Source organism: Moschus berezovskii, chromosome 5 (genome assembly GCF_049115385.1).
Source record: "Moschus berezovskii isolate FMDL1 chromosome 5, NW_MosBer_1.0, whole genome shotgun sequence".
In the NCBI taxonomy this organism is placed as follows: domain Eukaryota; kingdom Metazoa; phylum Chordata; class Mammalia; order Artiodactyla; family Moschidae; genus Moschus; species Moschus berezovskii.
Genome location: NC_142464.1, coordinates 38,640,000 through 38,662,968, shown reverse-complemented (window position 1 = coordinate 38,662,968; position 22,969 = coordinate 38,640,000). Strand labels below are relative to the sequence as shown.

At 38.0% G+C, this 22,969-nt stretch overlaps 1 protein-coding gene across 3 annotated transcripts in view; it reads left to right on the top strand.

Moving 5' to 3' along the window:
• The window catches only part of GRID2 (glutamate ionotropic receptor delta type subunit 2), a 1,729,520-nt gene that overhangs the window by 1,420,241 nt on the left and 286,310 nt on the right, over positions 1-22,969 (top strand). For all 3 annotated transcript variants that reach the window (XM_088836035.1, XM_088836036.1, XM_055434840.2), the window contains one exon: positions 11,219-11,414. In XM_088836035.1, coding sequence (XP_088692161.1) covers positions 11,219-11,414 — 196 coding nt within the window. The remainder of the gene's footprint in view (positions 1-11,218; positions 11,415-22,969) is intronic.

Sequence of the window (22,969 nt, the reverse complement as noted above, 5' to 3'; positions counted from 1 at the left end):
TATGAAGAAGCAGGATTTTTGTCTTAGTAAGATTCATTAGACTCTTCACTGAAACAGTGACCTTTCACCTTATTTTGACAATAGCACATCATTGGGTCTTCAAATAGGCCATTAAAGTAGCCCTACTGTTATTTCTGATAAATTCTTCCTCTCTAGTTATTTCTTTCACTATGAATAATTTGATACTGTGATTAATGTTTTGAGCTCCTTAAAAAACCTTATAAGGAAAAAAATAGCAAGTTACTATTGATTCCTCATTTGAATCCACACTATATTTTATTTGGGTCATTGTTCTGTGTAGTAATATTGTGTATTATTGTATCATAGCTTGTTAGTAGCCTAGTTGTGAGGTACTGATCAATGGTTCAATGTCATCCTTGGAGGGTATATTGAATAAAGTTTTTTCCATAAGTCAGTGCTGGCCCCGATTCTAATTAACATTTTTAGTGTTGATTTGAAGTATGGAATAGGGAGTAAACTTATTAAATATGCAGATTACTTTATATTGAGTAGGGGTGATTATTGACTAGAACCACACTATAGGAATTCATAAGGACCTGGACAAATTAAACAAGGTGATTAGAAGTGAGATGAAGTTTAATAGGGACAAATATATGCTAATTCACACAGAGATGTGTATGTGTGTATCTACAATAGTTCAAAATTGTGGGATATAGGCATTTTCAGATTGAATTATCTATCAATTATACATTTGAAATGCAGCATTGATGTTTATAAGGCAAATGACCAAAGTCACCTAGCAGTGTAAAAATTGTTCAGGACTTTTAAACTACCATAATCTATTTATAAGATCCATAAATTATGCAAAAATTGCAATAGAGAAGAAAAAGATGGCTTAGTTAATTACAAAGCAAAAAAATGCGGTGGGAGTAATAGATCCTGGGAATAAAACAAAAGGAATTTAGTGTTTAACTCAGCAAAGAGAAGGCTGGGGGTGAAAATGAAAAAGAAATGTTTTATTAAATAAAGAAATAGAGATGTCCTAGAGGTGGTGAGTAACTACTGCCCATGGGAAAGAGAACAAAATGAGAGGCTTATTTGAATAGTAGGGGTTCAGGTCAGGCATGAGTAAGGACTGCCTGGTGTTAAATTTTTGAAGTCATAAAAATGCCTTAGGAAGAAAAATAAAGTCAGTTTTGGAGGCTGGCTTATGTGCCTTAAAGAACGTAATCGAATTATGTGATACCTCCAGGAATTCTCTCAACTCTCTGATGTTATGATTGTATAAGGATTCTTTCTTAACATCATTTAGAAATTTGTTGATCCTCAGGGAAATTCTTGGGAATTAGTCAAGTCCTTCCTGTATTCTCAATGATAGAGGAACATAAAAATCTACTGTTCTAATAATGAAGTCTATTGGTTTATTTGAGGATATTGGCATGCGGGGATGACTCAGAGGGAGGATAAGGGGAGGAGGGAGGTGGGAGGGGGGTTCAGGAGGGGGCACTTATGTAAACCCGGGGCAAATTCATGTCAATGTATGGCAAAACCAACCAATATAATATTGTCCTGATGAATTTTATAGTTAGCTGACCATCAGTAGTAAATATAATGAAATGCTGTCTCTACAAATTTAGGATAATTCCATATTTGTTCATATTGTCTTGTGTAAATAAATATTGCATCTTTTTCAATAATGTATAAGAAAGTACACAGAAAAATTGCAGAGTAATTGAATTCACAGGATATTGAGCCTTTTGCAATAGAGTTTTGCTTAATTAGTGTGTATATATGCATAGATGTGTGTGTGTATAATAAAAGACTACTTTAACTAATAGGCCATTTAAAACAGAGAACAGGGTCATAAACGATCATTCTGTCAACATGTGGAAAAATATAATGTCTGCCACATATCAGGATTCATGACATGACAAAATTAGTTCCTAGCTTATAATGTGGGACAACAAGTCAGGCAAGACAATCAGATTTTCAGATGATGGTCTTCTCACATTGATATAGCATTGTCATTTTGGAGAGAGTTTCACCATCATCGTCATTAATTATTGCTTAACAGCAGCCAGAAGGACAGAGTGTTTCCTCCTTCCTCTGGGTTCTCTAAAATGACCTGTCATATACAAGTCCAAATGAACCTCTAAAAGTGTACAGGAAAATGCAAGTCTCTCAAGTGCAGGAGGATGTTCCATACCTAGTGTGTGACATCCCTCTACCTCAAATGCATCTGTTTTACCTGAATTTCTAGTATTACCTGTGACCATCCTGTCTATACCATGTGGCAGATGGGGTGCTCCTTACTACTCTTTGGAGGGAAACATTCCTAAATCTCTCAGGAAAGACTTGAAAGGCATCTCCTGGGATGTAGCCCTCCATGCCTAGTAATCTACCTTGGACGGACAGTGTTGGGAAGGGAGCAACGTGCTCTGCATGACTGCCTCTACTTTTTCTAGACCAAGCACATTTGGGATTCTGATGGATGCTTAAATAGTTTTTAAAAAATAAAGATCAAATAAGTATCCTAAAGAAGTTCAGAGTACAAAAATCTGAAGCTGTCTTTTGTATCACATGCTCTGCTGTACCACAGAAAGCTGGGTGTGCGGGCATGTGAAGGGTATAGGACAGGAGCGGGGAGGAGGTTCGAACAGAGGGACTGGGGAAGGAGGCACCACTCCAGCCTTATATGAGCATCCCCACAGGGAGCCGTTCTCATCTGCTGACCCTCCTTTCTACATCCTCAGTCCTTTTTGATCCTCTTAGGGCTCCTCTCATAAAGCACCCTCTCCATCCCCTGGGTCCACCCTGCAGGGATCCTTCAAACTTGTTGGCCTCAGACGTTCATCTTCTGCTTCTCTCTTGAGAAGGAAGAAGTGTTGGCATCATGAGAGGAAGAAAGGCACAAACACATTCTCTCCACTAGAGACAACTGTGACTCGGTTCCTCCTAAATTAACTGGTCCCATAAATTATACTTTCTTAGGCTATATAGTCTTACCTTCTATGAGAGAATTGTATTTCTGCCACTAGTATGACTTTGATCTTAATCTTTTTAAAATAAGAAACCTAGCATCATTGGGCTAAAGAACATTCAACTCTTTCCTGAGCTTGCTTTCATTAAGTAGCAGTTGCCCTCATTCACTTAAAATAGCTCTTAAGTATGGACTGAGCCATCTGCAAACCAAATTTTCTTCTGACATCAGGGAGTGTTAGAGCTCTGCTTACCTCACCATTTACCCCTGATACCCTTATGTTTCATCAGACTTCCTTTCCAAACTTGTATCTGAGGAATTGGGAGAAATTCACTGAGAAGAAGGAGCTACTAAGATACGGAAGAATGTGGTTTCTCAAGTGACAGTTGGCTACACTGGCAGATAATTGGGACACTGGAAAGCCTTTCCATATGCTTCTTCTGCTCTCCTATAAGTAGAGCATTCCTCTTTTTGAGACTTCTTCCTCTTTATGTAAATACTTAACCCTTGAAAGAAAGAAAAAACTCCAGTATTACCAAAGGGTTTCCCAGGTGGTGCTACTGGTAAAGAACCTGCCTGCCAATGCAGGAGACATAAGACAAGCAGGTTCGACCCAGTAGTCAGAAGCACCCAGGCGTAGGAAATGGCAACCCACTCCAGTATTCTTGCCTGGAGAATCCCACGGACAGAGGAGCCTGGCGGGCTACAGTCCATAGGGTCGCAAAGAGTCAGCCGTGACTGAGTGACTGAGCACGAGCACGCATTACCAAAGGTGACTGTTCTTCGTTCTGGTTTGTATCTCTTCTTTAGCTCCTAAAACCATAGATTCTTTTATATATTTTTAAAATTATTTCCTTTAGCAGAGTTAGTTGAGCAATTTTCTTCATCATTTCAGTTTCTTTCTGATATTTTAATCAGAAATAATTCATCACCCCTGCTGCTGCTGCTACCACTAAATTGTCAGGTCTGTTTCCACACTACTTAAATAAGTATCTGTCTCAGGAATAGACATTCCAGCTTGTACTGGACCCCATGTCTACAACAATCTTGGACTATACCTCAGCTTTTTCTGATATTTTGTTTCAGTACTATTTGTTTAAATTTTCTTTTTATTTGTCTTGCCTCTTGGCAAAACATCTTGTCACACAACTCACTGGTGGTCCAATAAAGTTTTGCAGCTAACTGTAATACAGAAAGGCTTTCTAAAGTTCTCTTTTATAAAGTTTTGTTTTCTAAAAACAGTTTCTTTTTTTTTAACTACACAATACTTCTGGCCACTATTAATCACCCATAGAATGGCTGGTAATATATAGTAAAAATTCCATTTTTATGCAACCCTGGTTTAATGGGAATGCTGGCTTTCCAAGATGAAAGCATTTTCCTAGTAAAGAAGTGCAGCCAAAACAAATGAACCTCATTGATTGCTGTTTTCCAGATCCTGGGCTAGGTTCTGAGTTTCAAGATAAATAAAAAACAAATAACATTAAAAAAAAATCTCATGAGAATCAGTAACATGTATTCTAATGAGGTAAACAAAGAAGTAAAATTTCAAAACACAATGCTAAGATGTGAACATATTTTAAGTATTAGAAGAGCACAGAAGAGACATCAGAATTTGATCTTGAAAGGAAGAAATTCACCAAGAAGATAAGCAAACATGCTGGGAAAACACCTACCAAGCAAGGAATGATGAAATAGTCTGTTTGCCCTGTAATGTGAATATAAATGAGGCAAAAGGTTATTTCTGAAAATGGGGGGAAAAGTTTTTAGGGCAAATTTTTGAAGGATCTTGAATGCTAGGGAGTTTGAACCATTTTCTAAGGGCCCTGCTGCTAAGTCACTTCAGTCGTGTCCGACTCTGTGTGACCCCATAGACGGAAGCCCATCAGGCTCCCCCGTCCCTGGGATTCTCCAGGCAAGAACACTGGAGTGGGTTGCCATTTCCTTCTTCAATGTGTGAAAGTGAAAAGGGAAAGTGAAGTCGCTCAGTCATGTCTGACTCATAGCGACCCCATGGACTGCAGCCTACCAGGCTCCTCCATCCATGGGATTTTCTAGGCAAGAGTACTGGAGTGGCTTGCCATTGCCTTCTCCGTTTCTAAGGGCAGTGGGTTATAAAGGAAACCCTTATTTAAATAAGGCAGAGGTAGGATCGTATTTGCATATCAGAAAGAACACTGTTAGCTGTGAAGGTTGGATTAGAGGTAGGTGGGAGTAGAGATAGGGGAAAAGCTTAGAAATAATTTTCAAGGTAGAAATGATGAGGGTACTGGCAATGGGAAGGCAAAGGTAGTGACAGATTTGTAAGATTTAGGAGGTAAAATTTACAAAATTTGATGAGACGTTAGAGTGGGGCGTTAGAGAGAAAGGCCACAGGTGAGGAAGAGCTTTAGCTGAGAATGAGTCTATTGGTGGGAAAAATAAAAACACGGCCATTCTTGAAACCATAATAGAGGACAAAGTAACAGTAATAATAGTAGTAATAACTGCAAGGATCAGCAATTGAGCACTTAAAGAGTACGTTTTAAGGTCAGTTTCTTATATCAAAATCTACTACAAACCTCCAGATATTTTATTATAAAATTATTATTTCTCCTATTTAACAGGGAAAGGAATTGCAATTTGGAGAATTTTAATTTGCTCAAGGATTGACACTTCAATCTTTATATCTTCAAAACCTGTGTTTTTAGAAGCTGAGAGGTTGCCCAGTGCAGAGGTTGGCAGTACCTCTCAGGGGTAGACCTGCCTTACCTGACCACCTCAGTCTAGTTTCCAACTCTTTTTTCTGCTTCTTGTGTCTCATCATCACTCATGTTCACTCTGCTGGCACTCTATTATGGCATGTGGTTGTTCTTTAAGCTGTTAAATTTTAGAGCACTTTTCCTGCTTGGAAATCCTGCCTCTGTGCCCTGCCAATGACAGCGCTCAGCCACTGCAACCAATGAACCACAGCAGGCTCCAATGGTCGCTATGTGGTTGCTATACTGGGCCCTTGGAGCTCAATAAAATTTGTCCTTTGCCAGATGCTGAAATTACCATCCAGAGGAGAAAACTGGGGAGAGAGTGTGGGAGGAAAAGCCTGAACTGAGCTGGAGGATGCTTTTAACATATCCCTGCTTGTTTGTCTCTCTTCCACTGTCAGCCCCTTTGCCTGAAGCATCCAGCGCCTATCCTATCAACCTCGTTCCATTTTTCTCTCCCTGAAGAAAAATCCTCCTGATGGGATAACTGGAGTCAAGTGTTCCATTCCATTAAAAAATGGGATTAGATTTAAAATTCCCCAGAACTAGATCTGGCAGCTCACTCTTGTCATTTGCTGGTGAGCATTCCACACAACAAGACTCAAATGTGAAAAAAAAAGAGAGAGAGAGAAAGAGAGGGAGGGAGGGAGGAAGAAGGAAAGAGAGAAAGGGAGAAAGATGTAAAAGAAAGGCCTATGAGAGTTATTTTAAAGTTTATATGGATAAGAACTATTTGCCTATTGAAAGAAAATAGGGAAAAATATGAGTGAAAGTTCATGGCAGTGGGGATGGACATTAGATTTTTAACTATCTGACACCTTTAAAAATCTAAGCAGTTTCTAATGCTAGAAACATTTGTTTAAATCAGAAAAGATACATGATGGCAAAATAAAAAAAAATCTAAGCAGCAACACATTCATTATAATTACACAAATAAAGTCATGTAAATGTCATAAAGAATTTTCTATGAAGAAAATTATGACCATTTAGTATCCTAAGTTCATACATTCTTGTACTTGGAAATGTGATGAGGCTTTAAGTCAACTCCAGTTCATGAATCTCCTTGTTAGTATTATAAGGGGTCCTCCTGCCACACACACCAAAAAAATAGTCCATTACAAATCATTAAATAGTGCATTATAAAGTGAGGAACTATTATAATAATAATCTTTGTATGAAAACAATAGATAGCTTGATCAAATACTGGTGTGACATGTCCTAAAATCATCACTTTTTGAGGACACTGTTACTCTCCCCATTTATAGATGAGGAAAGTAAAGTTAACAGGGGTACGTAACATCACACGGCTTACAAATAAGAGACCTGCTTGACTATAAAATCTAACCTACCCAATATCAAAGCTGTTGTCATCAGATATAGCTAATATCAGACTATCAAAAGTATCAAAATTAATTTTCAATGTTTGAAGGGTTTTAAGTATTTTTCTTCTCAAGGAAAGAGTTTGTAATCAGCCTAGATCTACCCTAAAATTTAATTTCACAGAAGAAGTACCCTAAATTACAATTTCTTAATATTCGTAATGTTCATGTAAGTAAATAAATATAGAACACAGGTATAATAAATAAAAGAAGAATTTCAGTAGGATGTAAGATGTTGAGAAAATAAGGCTGATTAGACTGGAAAAACATTTGCTTTCTTTTATACGTATAGCTTTGGACATTCATTTTTATTGTGTATATGAGTTGGGGTGTGGGGTTGGGAGAGAGGGCTCAGGGCTCACTGATTCTCAGAGTGATTGTTTGCTGAGTTTTATGTGTGTTTGGGCTTACCAGGTGGCTCAGCAGTAAAGACTCTGCCTGCAATGCAGGAGACCTGGGTTGGATTTCTGGGTTGGAAAGATCCTCTGGAGAAGGAAATGGCAACCCACTCCGGTATTCTTGCCTGGAAAATACCATGGACAGAGGAGTCTCGTGGTCTACAGTTCATGGGGACAGGACCAAGCACCCACAGTACAGCATGTGACTGTATATGGTTTTTGTGTGGTTAGGTGGAAAGACAGAATATATCAGTATGAGTATATTCACAGCTAACTCTTCTCTAAAATGCTCTAGATTTTCCCATTTCTTCTGTGTCCTGGGTAAGCATTGCCAATTGTTAAAAAAGAAATGTCAATATTTGCCAAGGTAAATTAATCTATGTATTAGGTGCTTGTGGACTATTTTATAATTGTGTAGCATTTTAAAACAATGATTTGGCATGTCTAAATATCTACTCAGATGATGACCTTAAGATATAATGGTTTTGAGGATTACCACTTGTGAAATAACCTACTTAATTTGTTTGCTGCTGCTGCTGCTAACTCGCTTCAGTCATGTCCGATTCTGTTCAATCCCATAGACGGCAGCCCACCAGGCTCCCCCGTCCCTGGGATTCTCCAGGCAAGAACACTGGAGTGGGTTGCCATTTCCTTCTCCAATTCATGAAAGTGACTCCAAGTGACCCCATGAACTGCAGCCTACCAGGCTCCTCTGTCCATGGGATTTTCCAGGCAAGAGTACTGGAGTGGAGTGCCATTGCCTTCTCCGCTTGTTTAGGGCGTCATAATATAGACCATAGCATTTCTGCTGATCTGAAATATTTTGAGCACGAAAATAACAAAATCACTACTTATAATAGGTCCTGTCTTTCTCTGTTGGGCTCCTAAAACAGTTTTCTTTTTCTGTAATAAGCTATTTGTGTTCACTTCATTTCGCTTCATTTTATTTTTGTCACCTTTGGTGTGCTATCTTGGTGTACTATGATGGAACGACACTGAATCAGACAAGCTGTAATTTTTATTGCAAGCATATCTCACGGCACGTTTATAAGCTGAACTTGATATCAGAAGTGAAGCTAGAGGGAACATGCCTTTGTTCTAAGTTACAAAATGCTCTGCTATTCTAAATTTGAAATATGTTGAAAATAAACTGCCTCTTTCTAACATCAAGAACTTCACATAAGAAACCTATCAAGATGTTGCTTTAAAATTTCTGTGTGTATAAAACAGTTTTTCCAGCTAAAAACCTGTGTTATAATTATATATTCATATTTAAAGCTAATATTCAAGGTGATACCGTGGCACAAAAATTTGATTGTATTAAAGATCCAAGCCGTTGATTTCAATTTTCTTTTCATGGACAGCTAAGAAGGAGCATTAACTTATTTAGCAGTATTTTACTAGTATGACTATTTGAGCAAACTGGTTACATATTTAGGTATAGGCATAAACATTTTTTTCACCAATACACTATGATCTTGCCAAGTGGAAACCTTCGGGAAGTTATAATCGAGATTGATTGCCAGAAACTACTGAGCAGAAAGTGGCCAGTCATATCCAGGGAGGGTTTCTGGTGAATCCTGACATGGCTTTCTCCAGTCCTAACATTACCTTCAGGTTCTAGAAAGCCCAGGCTGGGTATAACTACCTAACCTTGCTCTTGCATTTATAGATATTGGGTGAATGAGATCTGCTATCATAATCTATATTGACAAGTTTCATTTCTTCCCGCTGTGTAACCAGTTTAAAGCATCACTAAACATTGGGAAATATGTTAGAATGTTAGTATGTTAGTTTTGAATATAGTTTTACTTCTATTATTAGAAACAGTAATAAATAAGAAATAAGCTGTTCTTTTGAAACAAAATTCTTATTGCTATACTGTACCAAGGTAGTTTATGGTACCTTCCAGGGGCAGAAGCCTGTCACTCTGGTACTAGGCTGCACTCTGACTATGGGTAACTCAATTTTATTCTTGCTTCTGCCCTCAATTAGCTATCTATACTGTCACTTTTTCTTTTAAAAATGGAAGAATTATCTCAATAATTGTAGGATATACCAGAAAATTCTCCCCTTCAAATAGTCATTTTACTTTCTTTATTTTACCTCCTACAAGGAATGAACAAGCAAAGGAATCTGTTGTTTGTTCTTGCTTCCCCTTGCTGCAGCAGGGGCCCCAATAAAGCTTTGCTTGCAAAAAGAAAAAAAAAATAGTAATTTTTAAATTCATCATTTTATGAAGCAGAAGTGTAGAGCAAAAAGGAATTACCATGGAATCACTCATGATGATACTCATCAACAACATAAAACTCAATAAAATGCAGATTAAATTTTGCTGAAAGTTACCATTAAAAACTAGCACAAATATTCCTTTAACAAACATGGCCCATAATGTATTGTTTGCAACACAATTTTGCACATGATGGAAACTGGTGACCTGCAAGGGTATTCCCAATACCCTTCCCCAGTGCTAGTGTTGCTTGCAAAGACCCCCAGGAAATCATTAGCAAACATCATCTAGAAACAGACCAAAAGGTCAGAGGCATACATAACATGACATTCATGGCCCGTGGTTTTGGAGGGCTGTGGGTATTTGTTCTTGTTCAAAATATGGTATAGTGCTTCAAAGCATCTGCTCCCATTCTTAGAGGTTAGTGAGTTTGAAGCATGCCAGCATCTAATTTTAAACAGTGTGCCAAAGACACATATTTGTTCTTAAATGTCAGTCATTAGAGTTGGGTGCCTACACAAATTCAGTGAGTTCCAGTGAAGTGGTAATTGGTTCTCCAAGTTAGAAAGTATGAGTATCTTATCAGAAACTCAAATATAAGGAAATTGACCATCAATTTAGAGACGAATAACCTGGGATAAGTAGATACCGTCTGTAACTTACAGATTGATTTGAAAATCCTGGAACATTATTCTGTAAAAGAGAAAGCTGAAAACATATTCAGCTTTGCATAAGCATGAAATTTACTCTATTTTAATACAAATAGAAATCTCTTTCTCTCTCTCACACACGCACACACTTAGAGCAAATCTAGCAAAAATAAATAAATAAGTATAGAGATAAAAGTCAGCATCTTGCAGCAGAAATATGGTTTTCGGAGTTGGTCAGATCTACATTTGAATTCTGTCTTTATCCTTCAGTGATCGTGCCATACTAAGCTAATCCTTTATTCCCTGTACCCAAGTTTTCTTATCTATAAAATATGCAGTATTTTGGCATAAAGTATGCCAACTGCATAGCATATATGGAGTAGGCACTCAATAAGTAAAGACTATTACAAATACTAGTTTTTAAGTACACACCTATCCAAACGTTGTTTATACAAAATGTAATTATTTTATAAAAAAAAATTGAAGCCTTGTCACCTAAAAGAACATAAGCTTAAAGCTTGCAACATACTGAAATTTAAAAAAATGATATGATTATCTAGCAATATAATTTCATTTTTCTTTGCTTTGATAGCAATTGCTTGATTTTTTTTCTCACAGCAGGGGGAAAAATAGCCTTGCTCTATCACTAGAAATTTCCCTTTCCTTTAGTAATGATTTTTGTCTTCTTGTGATCCATGTAGGTTCTATACACCCTTACAGCAATTCTCTCCCTATATTATATCTTAATGTTAAAAAATAACAAAAGAAAAAAAGCAATTTGACATTTGTATTTACGTATATTACTTTTTGCTTCCTTTATTTCCACTTGAAAGTATTGAGTACTCTGTCTTGTGTCTCTCTGCTCTCCCAATAATCAAGGTCTCTCCAGGACCTTTCCAAGCAAACAGATATCCCTTACGGCACAGTCCTGGACTCTGCAGTATATGAGCATGTTCGCATGAAGGGAATGAATCCTTTTGAGAGGGACAGCATGTATTCCCAAATGTGGCGGATGATCAACCGAAGCAACGGATCTGAGAATAACGTTCTGGAGTCCCAAGCAGGCATTCAAAAGGTACTGGCCGTACTTCTGCATTCGTAGTCTACCATTCTGTCCCTAGTATTGGAATTGCTAAACTGCAGTTGATACTTCCTTTTTTGTAATTTTAACTTTGACATAGAGTTTTCAGTTACGGATTTCCAGGTGGCTCAGTGGTAAAGAGTCCACCGGCCAGGAGATGTGGGTTTGATACCTGAGTTGGAAAGATCCCCTGGAGAAGAAAATGCAGGAGCTTTCAGTTAAATTATGCCTTTTATTGATTTAAGATTTTGATGTGACTTGCTATACCAGTAGAGGGAATTCATGGATTTCTGTGGTTTGGCTAAGGATCCTTTTACAACAGAATTTCAAAACTAGAAAATATGAGCTGGTATTTTGTTCAGAACAAGGTCAGGGACTTATACACATGAAGACTGGAAACGGCTTTTACAAATCCCATTCCAAATATCATTCAGGTTATCCAACTTTTTCAAACAACTCTGGTTGTTTTCTACATTACATTTGTTTTTATATGAAAACTTTATCTTATGATTATGTGAATTTCTCTGTGAGTAAAAGTTAATCTTGTCCACAAATACCGTTTCTATGAATGTCTGTTTCTATTTCCAAAAATGAAAATCTTTATTAATAGATTATTTTTATAAAATTATCATTTAGAAGTTATTAAAAAGAAAAGCATTAGAGAGGCATCCTTTGTATGAAAAACATGAAGTTAGTTTTTATTCTGGGCTGTGGCTTATAAACATGATAAGTTCAGTTGCTCAGTTGTGTCTGACTCTGCGACCCCATGAATCACAGCATGCCAGGCCTCCCTGTCCATCACCAACTCCCGGAGTACACTCAAACTCATGTCCATCAAGTCGGTGATGCCATCCAGTCATCTCATCTTCTGTCTTCCCCTTCTCCTCCTGCCCCCAATCCCTCCCAGCATCAGAGTCTTTTCCAATGAGTAAACTCTTCACATGAGGTGGCCAAAGTATTGGAGTTTCAGCTTTAGCATCAGTCCTTCCAATGAACACCCAGGATTGATCTCTTTTACAATGGACTGGCTGGATCTCCTTGCAGTCCAAGGGACTCTCAAGAGTCTTCTTCAGCACCACAGTTCAAAAGCTTCAATTCTTTGGCACTCAGCTTTCTTCACAGTCCAATTCTCACATCCATACATGACCACTGGAAAAACCATAGCCTTGATTAGACAGACCTTTGTTGGCAAGGTAATGTCTCTGCTTTTTAATATACTATCAAGGTTGGTCATAACTTTCCTTCCAAGGAGTAAGCGTCTTTTAATTTCATGGCTGCAGTCAGCATCTACAGTGATTTTTGAGCCCCCCAAAATAAAGTCTGATGCTGTTTCCACTGTTTTTCCATCTCTTTCCTATGAAGTGATGGGACCAGATGCCATGATCTTTGTTTTCTGAATGTTGAGCTTCAAGCCAACCTTTTCACTCTCCTCTTTCACTTTCATCAAGAGGCTTTTGAGTTCCTCTTCACTTTCTGCCAAAAGGGTAGTGTCATCTGCATATCTGAGGTTATTGATATTTCTCCCGGCAATCTTGATTCCAGCTTGTGCTTCTTCCAGTCCAGCATTCCTCATGATGTACTCTGCATATAAGTTAAATAAGCAAGGTGACAATATACAGCCTTGAGGTACTCCTTTTCCTATTTGGAACCAGTCTGTTTTTCCATGTCCAGTTCTGACTGTTGCTTCCTGACCTGCATACAGGTTTCTCAAGAGGCAGGTCAGGTGGTCTGGGATTCCCATCTCTTTCAGAATGTTCCACAGTTTATTATGATCCACACAGTCAAAGGCTTTGGCATAGTCAATGAAGTAGAAATAGATGTTTTTCTGGAACTCTCTTGCTTTCTCCATGATCCAGCGGATGTTGGCAATTTGATCTCTGGTGCCTCTGCCTTTTCTAAAACCTGCTTGAGCATCTGGGAGTTCACGGTTCACATATTGCTGAAGCCTGGCTTGGAGAATTTTGAGCATGACTTTACTAGCGTGTGAGATGAGTGCAATTGTGCGGTAGTTGGAGCATTCTTTGGCATTCCCTTTCTTTGGGATTGGAATGAAGACTGACCTTTTCCAGTCTTGTGGCCACTGCTAAGTTTTCCAAATTTGCTGGCATATTGAGTGCAGCACTTTCACAGCATCATCTTTCAAGATTTGAAATAGCTCAACTGGAATTCCATCACCTCCACTAGCTTTGTTTGTAGTGATGCTCTCTAAGGCCCACTTGACTTCACATTCCAAGATGTCTGGCTCTAGGTCAGTGATCACGTTATCGTGACTATGTTGGTCGTGAAGATCTTTTTCTGTATAGTTCTTCTGTGTATTCTTGCCACCTCTTCTTAATATCTTCTGCTTCTGTTAGGTCCATACCATTTCTGTCCTTTATCGAGCCCATCTTTGCATGAAATGTTCCCTTAGTATCTCTAATTTTCTTGAAGAGATCTCTTGTATTTCATATTCTGTTGTTTTCCTCTCTTTCTTTGCATTGATCACTGAGGAAGGCTTTCTTATCTCTCCTTGCTATTCTTTGGAATTCTGCATTCAGATGCTTATATCTTTCCTTTTCTCCTTTGCTTTTTGCTTCTCTTTTTTTCACAGCTATTTGTAAGGCCTCCTCAGACAGCCATTTCACTTTTTTGCATTTCTTTTCCATGGGGATGGTCTTGGTCCCTGTCTCCTGTACAATGTCACGAACCTCCGTCTAGAGTTCATCAGGCACTCTATCTATCAGATCTAGTCCCTTAAATCTATTTCTCACTTCCACTGTATAATCATAAGGGATTTGATTTAGGTCATGTCTGAATGGTCTAGTGGTTTTCCCTGCTTTTTTCAATTTAAGTCTGAATTTGGCAATAAGGAGTTCATGATCTGAGCCACAGTCAACTCCTGGTCTTGTTTTTGCTAACTGTAAACAGCTTCTCCATCATTGGTTGCAAAGAATATAATCAATCTGATTTCGGTGTTGACCATCTGATGATGTCCATGTGTAGAGTCTTCTCTTGTGTTGTTGGAAGAGGGTGTTTGCTAAGGCCTCATCAACCTCTATGAGAGAACTGAATGATTTTTGCTTAAAATTATCCCAGCTTTCACAGTGAAAATCACAAGGGCTAACTTTCAATAAGTAATTGTGGGATGAGTAAATGTCCAATAGCAGCATCAATGGTGGTTAATACTTTTTTTGTCACCTTTCACAGCATAATAATTTGAACTCCAAGTCTGAGTTCCTTGTTTAGAAGGCAAACTCAAAACTACCTTGTTGGAAAATGTTTTGTTGACTGTAAATATTATTCTGCCATATTAGTATCAGTCATGTCCAACTCTTTGTGACCCTATGGACTGTAGCCTTCCAGGCTCCTCTGTCCATGGGATTCTCCCAACAAGAATACTGAGGTGGGTTGCCATTCCCTCTTCAAGGGAATCTTCCCGATCCAGGGATCAAACCCACGTCTCTTATGTCTCCTGCATTGGCAGGCAGATTCTTTACCACTAGCACCACTGGGAAGCCCACATTCTGTCACAGGTTCTAGGATTATTCTATACCTTTCCATATGTTGTCCTTTACTACTGCTCTTGCTATGGTTTCATAGTATCACCCTCATATTTTTTTAGTCACTACACTGATGCTATTATTTAAAAACTACTAATGCTGACATGAAAGTCTTTCTGAGTATAAGTGGTGCCTTTAAATAAGTGACTGTCCTGAAATGTTAGCACCTCTAACTCCTTCACCCTCATTATTTGAATGTTTCCCATGGCCCAGGTACTGATCCTGAAATATGTATTTCTTCTTATTGTCCAGAGGCCTATTGGTTCTTAGAATTTCTCTGAACTGAACTGAACTGAACCCTCCACTTACTGGGGACCTGGGGGAGGCAGGTGAGATTTGGTGGGTGAATGAGCTTAGATGTTGTACTGGGGAGAAAGGAGGATAGATTTTAGGATTTACTAGGTACTCACTGGATGTGGATGAATTTAAGCCTCAGAAGAGTTTTTGAAAGAGTTCTTTCCCTTCATATTGTCTATTGCTAAGAAAGAATTTTGCTTTCTTGAATATAAATTGAAGTTCAAAATTTATATTTTTATCAATTTTAGTTCTAAAGCTCCTCATACTTTCCAAACTTTTTCTATACCATAACATTCTCCAGAAAAAATTCGATTTCTGATCTCCACTGATACAAATTCCCAATAAAAATATTTTTCAGACATACATATTCACTCCATTCATTCATCCATCCAGTACTTGCTAATTAACAATTATGAATCACTCACTGAAGTAGGAACTGGAGGTAAACTCAACCACAGAGGAATGCCTGGATTCGTGAAATACAGAGTCTAATGAGACAGGTTGAAAAGGAAACTAAAATACATGATCAGACAAAATGATTTAAATTATGATATATGCTATCAAAAAGACAAATAGGATGCTATTGTAGAAATTTGCTTGAGAAGCAGTGATCGGTTAAGTTTCCTAAGGATATAAGATATTAATTACAATCTGTCTGATCAGGAGATGGTCATGTAGAAGACAGGGTGACAAAACGTTCAGGCAATGCTTTGCATAGGCTAATGCCCAAAGATCCATTCAGAAACCAATTTAAAAATCTACATGAAGTGGACACTGTTGAATGAGAAAAAGTGGAGAATGAGGTCAGTAGGCGGGGGACAGATCATACAGGACCTTGCCCGTGGTTAAGTACTTGGATTTTATTTGAATAATAATTTTTTAAAAGATGCTATTGAAATAACAGAATGTAATGGTTCATTTTCATTTATCAAGAAGATCATTATAACTTCCTTGTGGGAATTGGGTAAGAATGAAAATTTGAGACCATAAGAAACTTGTAACTATCTAAGGTAGCCAGCTAAATTAACACCTTGTTTCATTCCCATGTTCTTATACACACACACACACATTCACACACACTATTACCCATCATTCTTTGTATTATTATAAACTGGTTACACTTCTGACATCCCAGTATTTCCAAAATAATATATAAATCTAGAGATAACATTAGTTGCTACATAGATACGTTGTGTTAGTCTCAGTCATGTCTGACTCTTTGCAACCCCATGGACTATAGCCTGCCAGGCTCCACTGTCCATGGAATTTTCCAGTCAAGAGTACTGGAGTGGGTTGCCATTCCCTTCTCCAAGGGAACTTCCCAACCCAGAGATCGAACCTGTGTCTCCTGCATTGCAGGAAGATTCTTTATTGTCTGAGTCACCAGGGAAGCTTTAAGATATACTGATATATCATCTAAGGTCTTCAGTACTTTTTAAGAAAACCTCTTCTTTTTTAAGTGTGTACATAGAATTTCCTGCATTTTCTGGGTTTTTAAAAAAATTTATGCTGTTTAACTATGTGTATATGTAAAAATAAACTGTAATTCATACTCAGAAAATTCCTATTCAAGATTCTATGAAATAGAAGTGTTTTAGACTCAGCTATTGACAGTTTTGTAGCATGTGCTATGAAATTTAGTTAATTATTTTTAGGCTTTCATATTTATTTTTCTTTTAATATATAATCATTCCATTGCTTTTCAAGTTGGGCTTGTGTTTTTTATACTGTTGTTAAATGTCATGCTTTTTTTTTTTTTTAATCTGTTATGAAGAATGGAAAGAACTCTGGTCTTAGAAAAAACTCTCTGGTTTTCATTCTTGTTTCTTCCAGTTCTCAACTCTAGACTTTGGGCAAATTACTTGGTTTCTCTAAGATTTACTCTTCTCATCTGTAAAATTATCACAGTCTGAGAATTAAAAGCCTGGACTTTGCAGGCATACAAATAGGTTTTAATCCAGTTCATTTTTTTAAGTAAAATGTGTAAATGTGACTAGTTACTTAACATTTCTGGGACTCAGAATTGTTATCATGATATTAAGAATTTCTGCCTCTTATGATTTTGATCATTATTAAATATATATACACACACACACACATACATATATATATATATGTAGAAGCATCGATAAATAGTATGATTAGAATAATAAACTCAAGATGATTCTAAAGTTTACATGAAAGAATGTATATGTGAGTGATTTCTTATTACAAAGCATTATTATTTGGTATTTCCTAAGGTTAACCTAAAATTATGACATAATAAAAAAGATAATGCAATAAAAGAGGTAGAGAACAATTTCTATTTCTATTCCCTGATAGTCTGCTGATAAAGATGGCTTACAAGTTTAAAACTGCCAATCATGTCCCCAAGAATTTATTACACCCCGTATATTCAGTTTTCTGCTTTAGTAGAGGAGTAGGGAAGACTGTTTTTATTAATTTATAATGGGAAATATCAAAGTTAAATCTGCTTACTGTTTACATTTCTTTCAACCAGTATCAGAGACAGCTGAAAAGTGATTAGATAGAGACTAGGTAGTCATGATCTGGAGAGTCCCGGGGACGGGGGAGCCTGGCGGGCTGCTGTCTGTGGGGTCACACGGAGTCGGACACGACTGAAGCGACTTAGCAGCAGCAGCAGCAGGTGGTTATAATAAAAATGCATTTTGGTTCAGTTTTCAAGGTCTTGGCCAGCTTTTATTGAAACACAAAATCAACCAACCAACAAACAGTCACCTCTTCACCTACTAAAGCTCGCTGGGAGTTCATAAGTTCGAGAACTATAACACATGAAATGTTTCTGGTACATTCTTCCTAGAGTAACCAGTCTTGCACATCTCACACAGAAACTCCCTGTTCTCTGCCATTGATTTCTAATTTGTACAGGCAGAAAAGACCCCCAAGGCCTTATAAGTCAATATTTCACAAAAGGCCAAACTTCATCTACAGTATATTTGACAGGAATTCATATATATAGTAACTCCCTACCAGAAAAGCTTGCATCACTGTGAAAACAATCCTCCCAATCTAATTGCAATTTTAAATGGATCCCATTAATGTCTTAGGTTGGGCTTGTTCCTAACTGTACTACTAGTCTCATTGTTTTTCTTACTTGAAGGTAAATTCTGATCCCTTCTAATAGCGTTTGTCTGCTTATACCAGACATACCTGTAAAAATAAGGGTTAGGTAAACAAGTTATATTCTGCTATTCTTCAGAGGCATTCACCTATACCACACTAGCCTAATTAAACTAGAACAAATGTGTTTCTGTCTTCCTCTTCTTAGGACTTTTTGCATAAGCAGGAAAAAATGTGATTTGAAAAATATAACTGAGTTTTTTTTTAATGAATTAATCCAACAGTTTTTTATTGAGCATAGTCTATGTATCAGTCAGTGTTTGGGTCATTGAAATGAACATAAATTTAAAAAAACACCTTCATGATGTATACATTCTAGTGGAGAAGACAAACAAACCAGATAAACAAAATATGTTGTATTTCAGGAGTAATCACTGACACTGGAATAAATATTAATACATAAAGTGAGGGGTGGAGGTAGAAGAGAAATGCACACCTGGATAAAGTTTTTCCAGGCAAGCGTCAGCCAGTGCAAAGGCCCTGAGGTGGGAGCATGCCTGGATGTTCTAAGATTGGGAAGGAGGCTAGCATAGTTCCAGAAATGCAGTGCAATGTTATTAACTATAGTCACCATGCTGTATATTACATCCCCATGACTTGCTTATTTTATAACTGGAAGTTTGCACCTTTTGACCTTTTTTACCCATTGTAATCTTAACTGTGGAATGGAAGGCATCTGAATATCTTAAATCATTCAGGCAATTCTTATTCACAACAAAGATTGAAAATCACTGATGTAATATTTTGAAACCATGTAAATGACTTTGGCTTTTACTCTGATACAGGAAACCAAGTAAGGCTTGAGGCCAGAAGAGTGACATGGTCTGACTGACTTTTGAAGGTCCACTCTAGGTCCTATGTAGAAAACAGGCAGGGACTGGAAGCAGGGAGACCAGTGTAGAGGCCGCTGTAATCTTCCAAGTGGGACATGATGGTGGGTGGACCGGGGAGTTATGGTGAAAGTGGTAAGGAGTGGTTGAATTTGAATGTATTGTGAAGGTAGTTCTGATGAGATTTTCTAGAAGATTGAATGTGGGATATGAAAAAGAGGAGTTAAAGATGCATCTGATGGGTTTCACTTAAGTAATTGGAAGAAGGAATTTGCCATTTATTGTGACTGAGAAAACTATAGGAAGAGCAGATTTTAAAAACCAAATTAAAATTTGGCTTTGGCATGATAGTTAATATAAAATACTTCCTAATTATCCAGGCAAAGATGCCAAGAAGTCTGCTTCATATATGCATTGGATGTTTAGGAGAAAGTTCTAGCTGGAGATAAATGTCTGGGGATGATGAGCCTAATGTTTGCCTTTTAAAGTCATCAGACTGGATGCTATCACTAAGGACATGTGTGTATCTAGAGAAGAAAGATATCTAAAGTAATCCATGGAACAGTTTAATATTTAGAAGAGGGGGAGATTTTAATAAAAGGGTATAGCAGAGTCAGGGAATGATCAGCCAGTGAGGCAGGAGAAAACCAAGAACGGTTGTTTGGAAGCCAAATGAAAAAAAGTGTCTCATGAAAGCTCAAATGAACAGCTGTCAAATGATGCTCATGGATCCATTATGATGAAGACTAAGAATTAATGATTTATGTAACCAGTAATTTATGTAATTATGTAACCAGTAATGTATGTAATTAATGGTAACCAGTAGTCACTGGTAACCTTGACAGGAGCAGATCTGGTAGAGTGAAAGGAGCAGGAATTGCAATTCAGTTGGAGAGAGAAAAAAAAGAAAAGACACAGTGGTGATTATGAGAATAGGCACTTTTTAAAGGCGCTGTCCTAGAAGGAAATAGTGAATAATAGGATGGATTCCTGGAGTGGGATGTGAAGTTCAGGAAATGTTTCTTTTATGAGAGAAGATATACAGTCTCTGTATTTTTATGGGACAATATAATAAAGGCAATACTCATGATGCATGAGAGAGACAGGAGAACTGCCAGGATCCAGTGTACAAGTGGAGGGTCGGATTTAGGAGCGCAATCCAGCTGTAGTAAGAGGAGGGAGGGTAGAGTATACAGACATACCTTCAGACAGGGTAGAAGATGTCGTGATGGGAGCACATGAAAGTTCATTTTTGACTGCTTATATTTACTAAAAAAAAAAAAAACAGGGACCAAGGTCATCACCAAAGCAGGATAAAGATTCTGGAAATTTAAAGAAAGAAAAAGTAGGCATGGTGGCATGGTTGTTCTGGAGAATGGGAGGAACCATTAGACTAGTGAAATATAATAGATTCCTAAACAAGACTACAGACCCCTTTGCAATAGTGGTCATGACCTTAAATTGGGACTAATCTGCATGATTGTAGGGTTCTCTCTAGCCTCTCTATCTTCAGCTGCTAATTTCACCAGAATGGTGTTTGCCAGATAAGTACGGTAGAAGACAGTGAGGTGAGGAAGTTGAAAGTATATGTAAAGAAATGATCTCTATTCCAAATCATGAAATCTGAACTGTATAGGAAGCAAGTCAGAGCACAAGGAAATTGAGACTAACAAAAGGATGGCATGAACAATGGACTGTAGGTCTAGATAGGATTGGAGAATTGTTGGAGATAGTGAACCAGAAAGATAGGATTGGAAATGGTATGAAGTTTGGTTCTGAGATGACACATCTGAAATTGAGATGATGAAGACAGTGCTGGCATCAGAAATGATATGACATGAGAGTGGGTGGCTGATGCGGGAGAAAAAACACGATCTTTGGAGAAGTAGAAGCCAAGAGACTGATAAGCCAAGTACTGGGAAAGGATGTCTATGTGAATAATCGAATCACCAAGAATAACCACAGAAGTGGAATTTGAGGTGACAGAGAGGCAAGCAATAAAATCTTTAATAAGTCTGGAGGAGTGACAGAATTAGCAGATGTCTTCAGTAAGAATGAGTAGCATGTAGCAGAGTCTGATAGCGTGAGATTCAAAGCTGAAGGACTTCAGAGACAAGGGTCTAGAACTGGTTCAAAGGGCAAGGAGAACACCTACCCCTGATCCAGCAACAGTGGTGTGAATATTGTAGAAAAGAAAAATAGTCACCACTTGAGAAGACCAAAGGCATTGTGGTATCTCTTGAGGAGAAGCAGGTTCTACTTAGCAAAAGAAAGGAAAAGGATATTGTGTTGTTGTTGTTCAGTCGCTAAGTCACGTCCAGCTCTTTGTGACCACATGGACTGCAGCATGCAGGTCTCCCAATCTCTCACCATCTCCTGGAGTTTGCCCAAGTTCATTTCCATTGAATCAGTGATGCTATCCAATCATCTCATCCTTTGCTGCCCTCTTCTCCTTTTGCCTTCAATCTTTCCCAACATCAGTGTCTTTTCCAATAAGTTAGCCCTTCAGATAAGGTGGCCAAAGTATTGGAGGAAGAAAATTTAAAAAACCAAAAAAGGAAATTTAAAAACCAAAAAAAATGGCTTGAGGGTATAGGGAGAATAACTGTATGTCTTGATTTGGAACAGCATTAATTTTGCCAGATGTTCCATTCCACTCTCAAGAGTATTCCCATCAAAACAATAAATAGTATGATCTCCCTAGATATATGGGTCATGGTGATGATAGAGTTCCATAGACCAGAATGGAAGAGTCTGGACAGTTGGAAAGGAATGGGAAAATTGGTCAAAACCAGGCAGCACACAAATTCAAATCAAGAAGTCCTGGGGAGTGACCTAGAAGTCAGATTTTTAATGATGCTGGGCACTCAGAGTTTTAGAAACAATATGGACTTTAGACTCTATCAATTAGCTAAGTTGGTGAATATGAGGTGACAGGGTGGGTGAGCATGCTGCCAGGATCGTGGTGACATTGGCAGAGAGGAGTCCTGACAAAGAGCAGTCTTACCAAGAGCGGAGAGATTTGAGGGCCTCGCTTCCTACAACTGAGGGACAATGGGAAAGGTAGCAGCTGACAAGTAGGAACCAAGTTACATAAAAGAAAAAAAAAAAAAAACATTGTAAGTAGAAAATAAACTTCAACTGTTATTTAGTTTTACCTATAATAACTTTTGGTCTTAGGGACTTCAAAGCTAAGAACCACACTGGCCGTATTCTTTGCTGGTTGTTCCATTCCCCGTCCTCTTAGAGCACTACACCTTCATTTGCCATTGAGTAAAAATGCGAGAGTAGACGACAGTTCATGAACCAGCAGCAGAGAAAGTAGCTTGAGCTTCAGTAAGTGTCGTGGTCACATACTGACTAGGTACATGACCCTAACATCTGGGTCAGGTCCCTATTACAGAAATGAATAATCAGACTGAATACAACTTGGAGAGAAAAGCAAGGCAAAATACTCAGCTTCAGTCTATGAAAATGACAAGAGTTCTGGGCTGTCATGCCACAGGGTTCAGAGGTAGCAGTCTATTTGCTACATGTGCCCTTTTGCCAAATGATTCAAACAAATATATGATTCACTCGAGCACTTTGCCCTGCAGCTGGGAGCTCAGATCCCACTGGCCTATTTTCTGCTCTCCAGAAACCAGAGGTTTTAGGTATGTGTCAGTTATCACACAATAAAAGAATAGAACCAGTGAAAGAATGAAAAAACATATAGAGATAATTTTCAGCAACCCTGCTAATG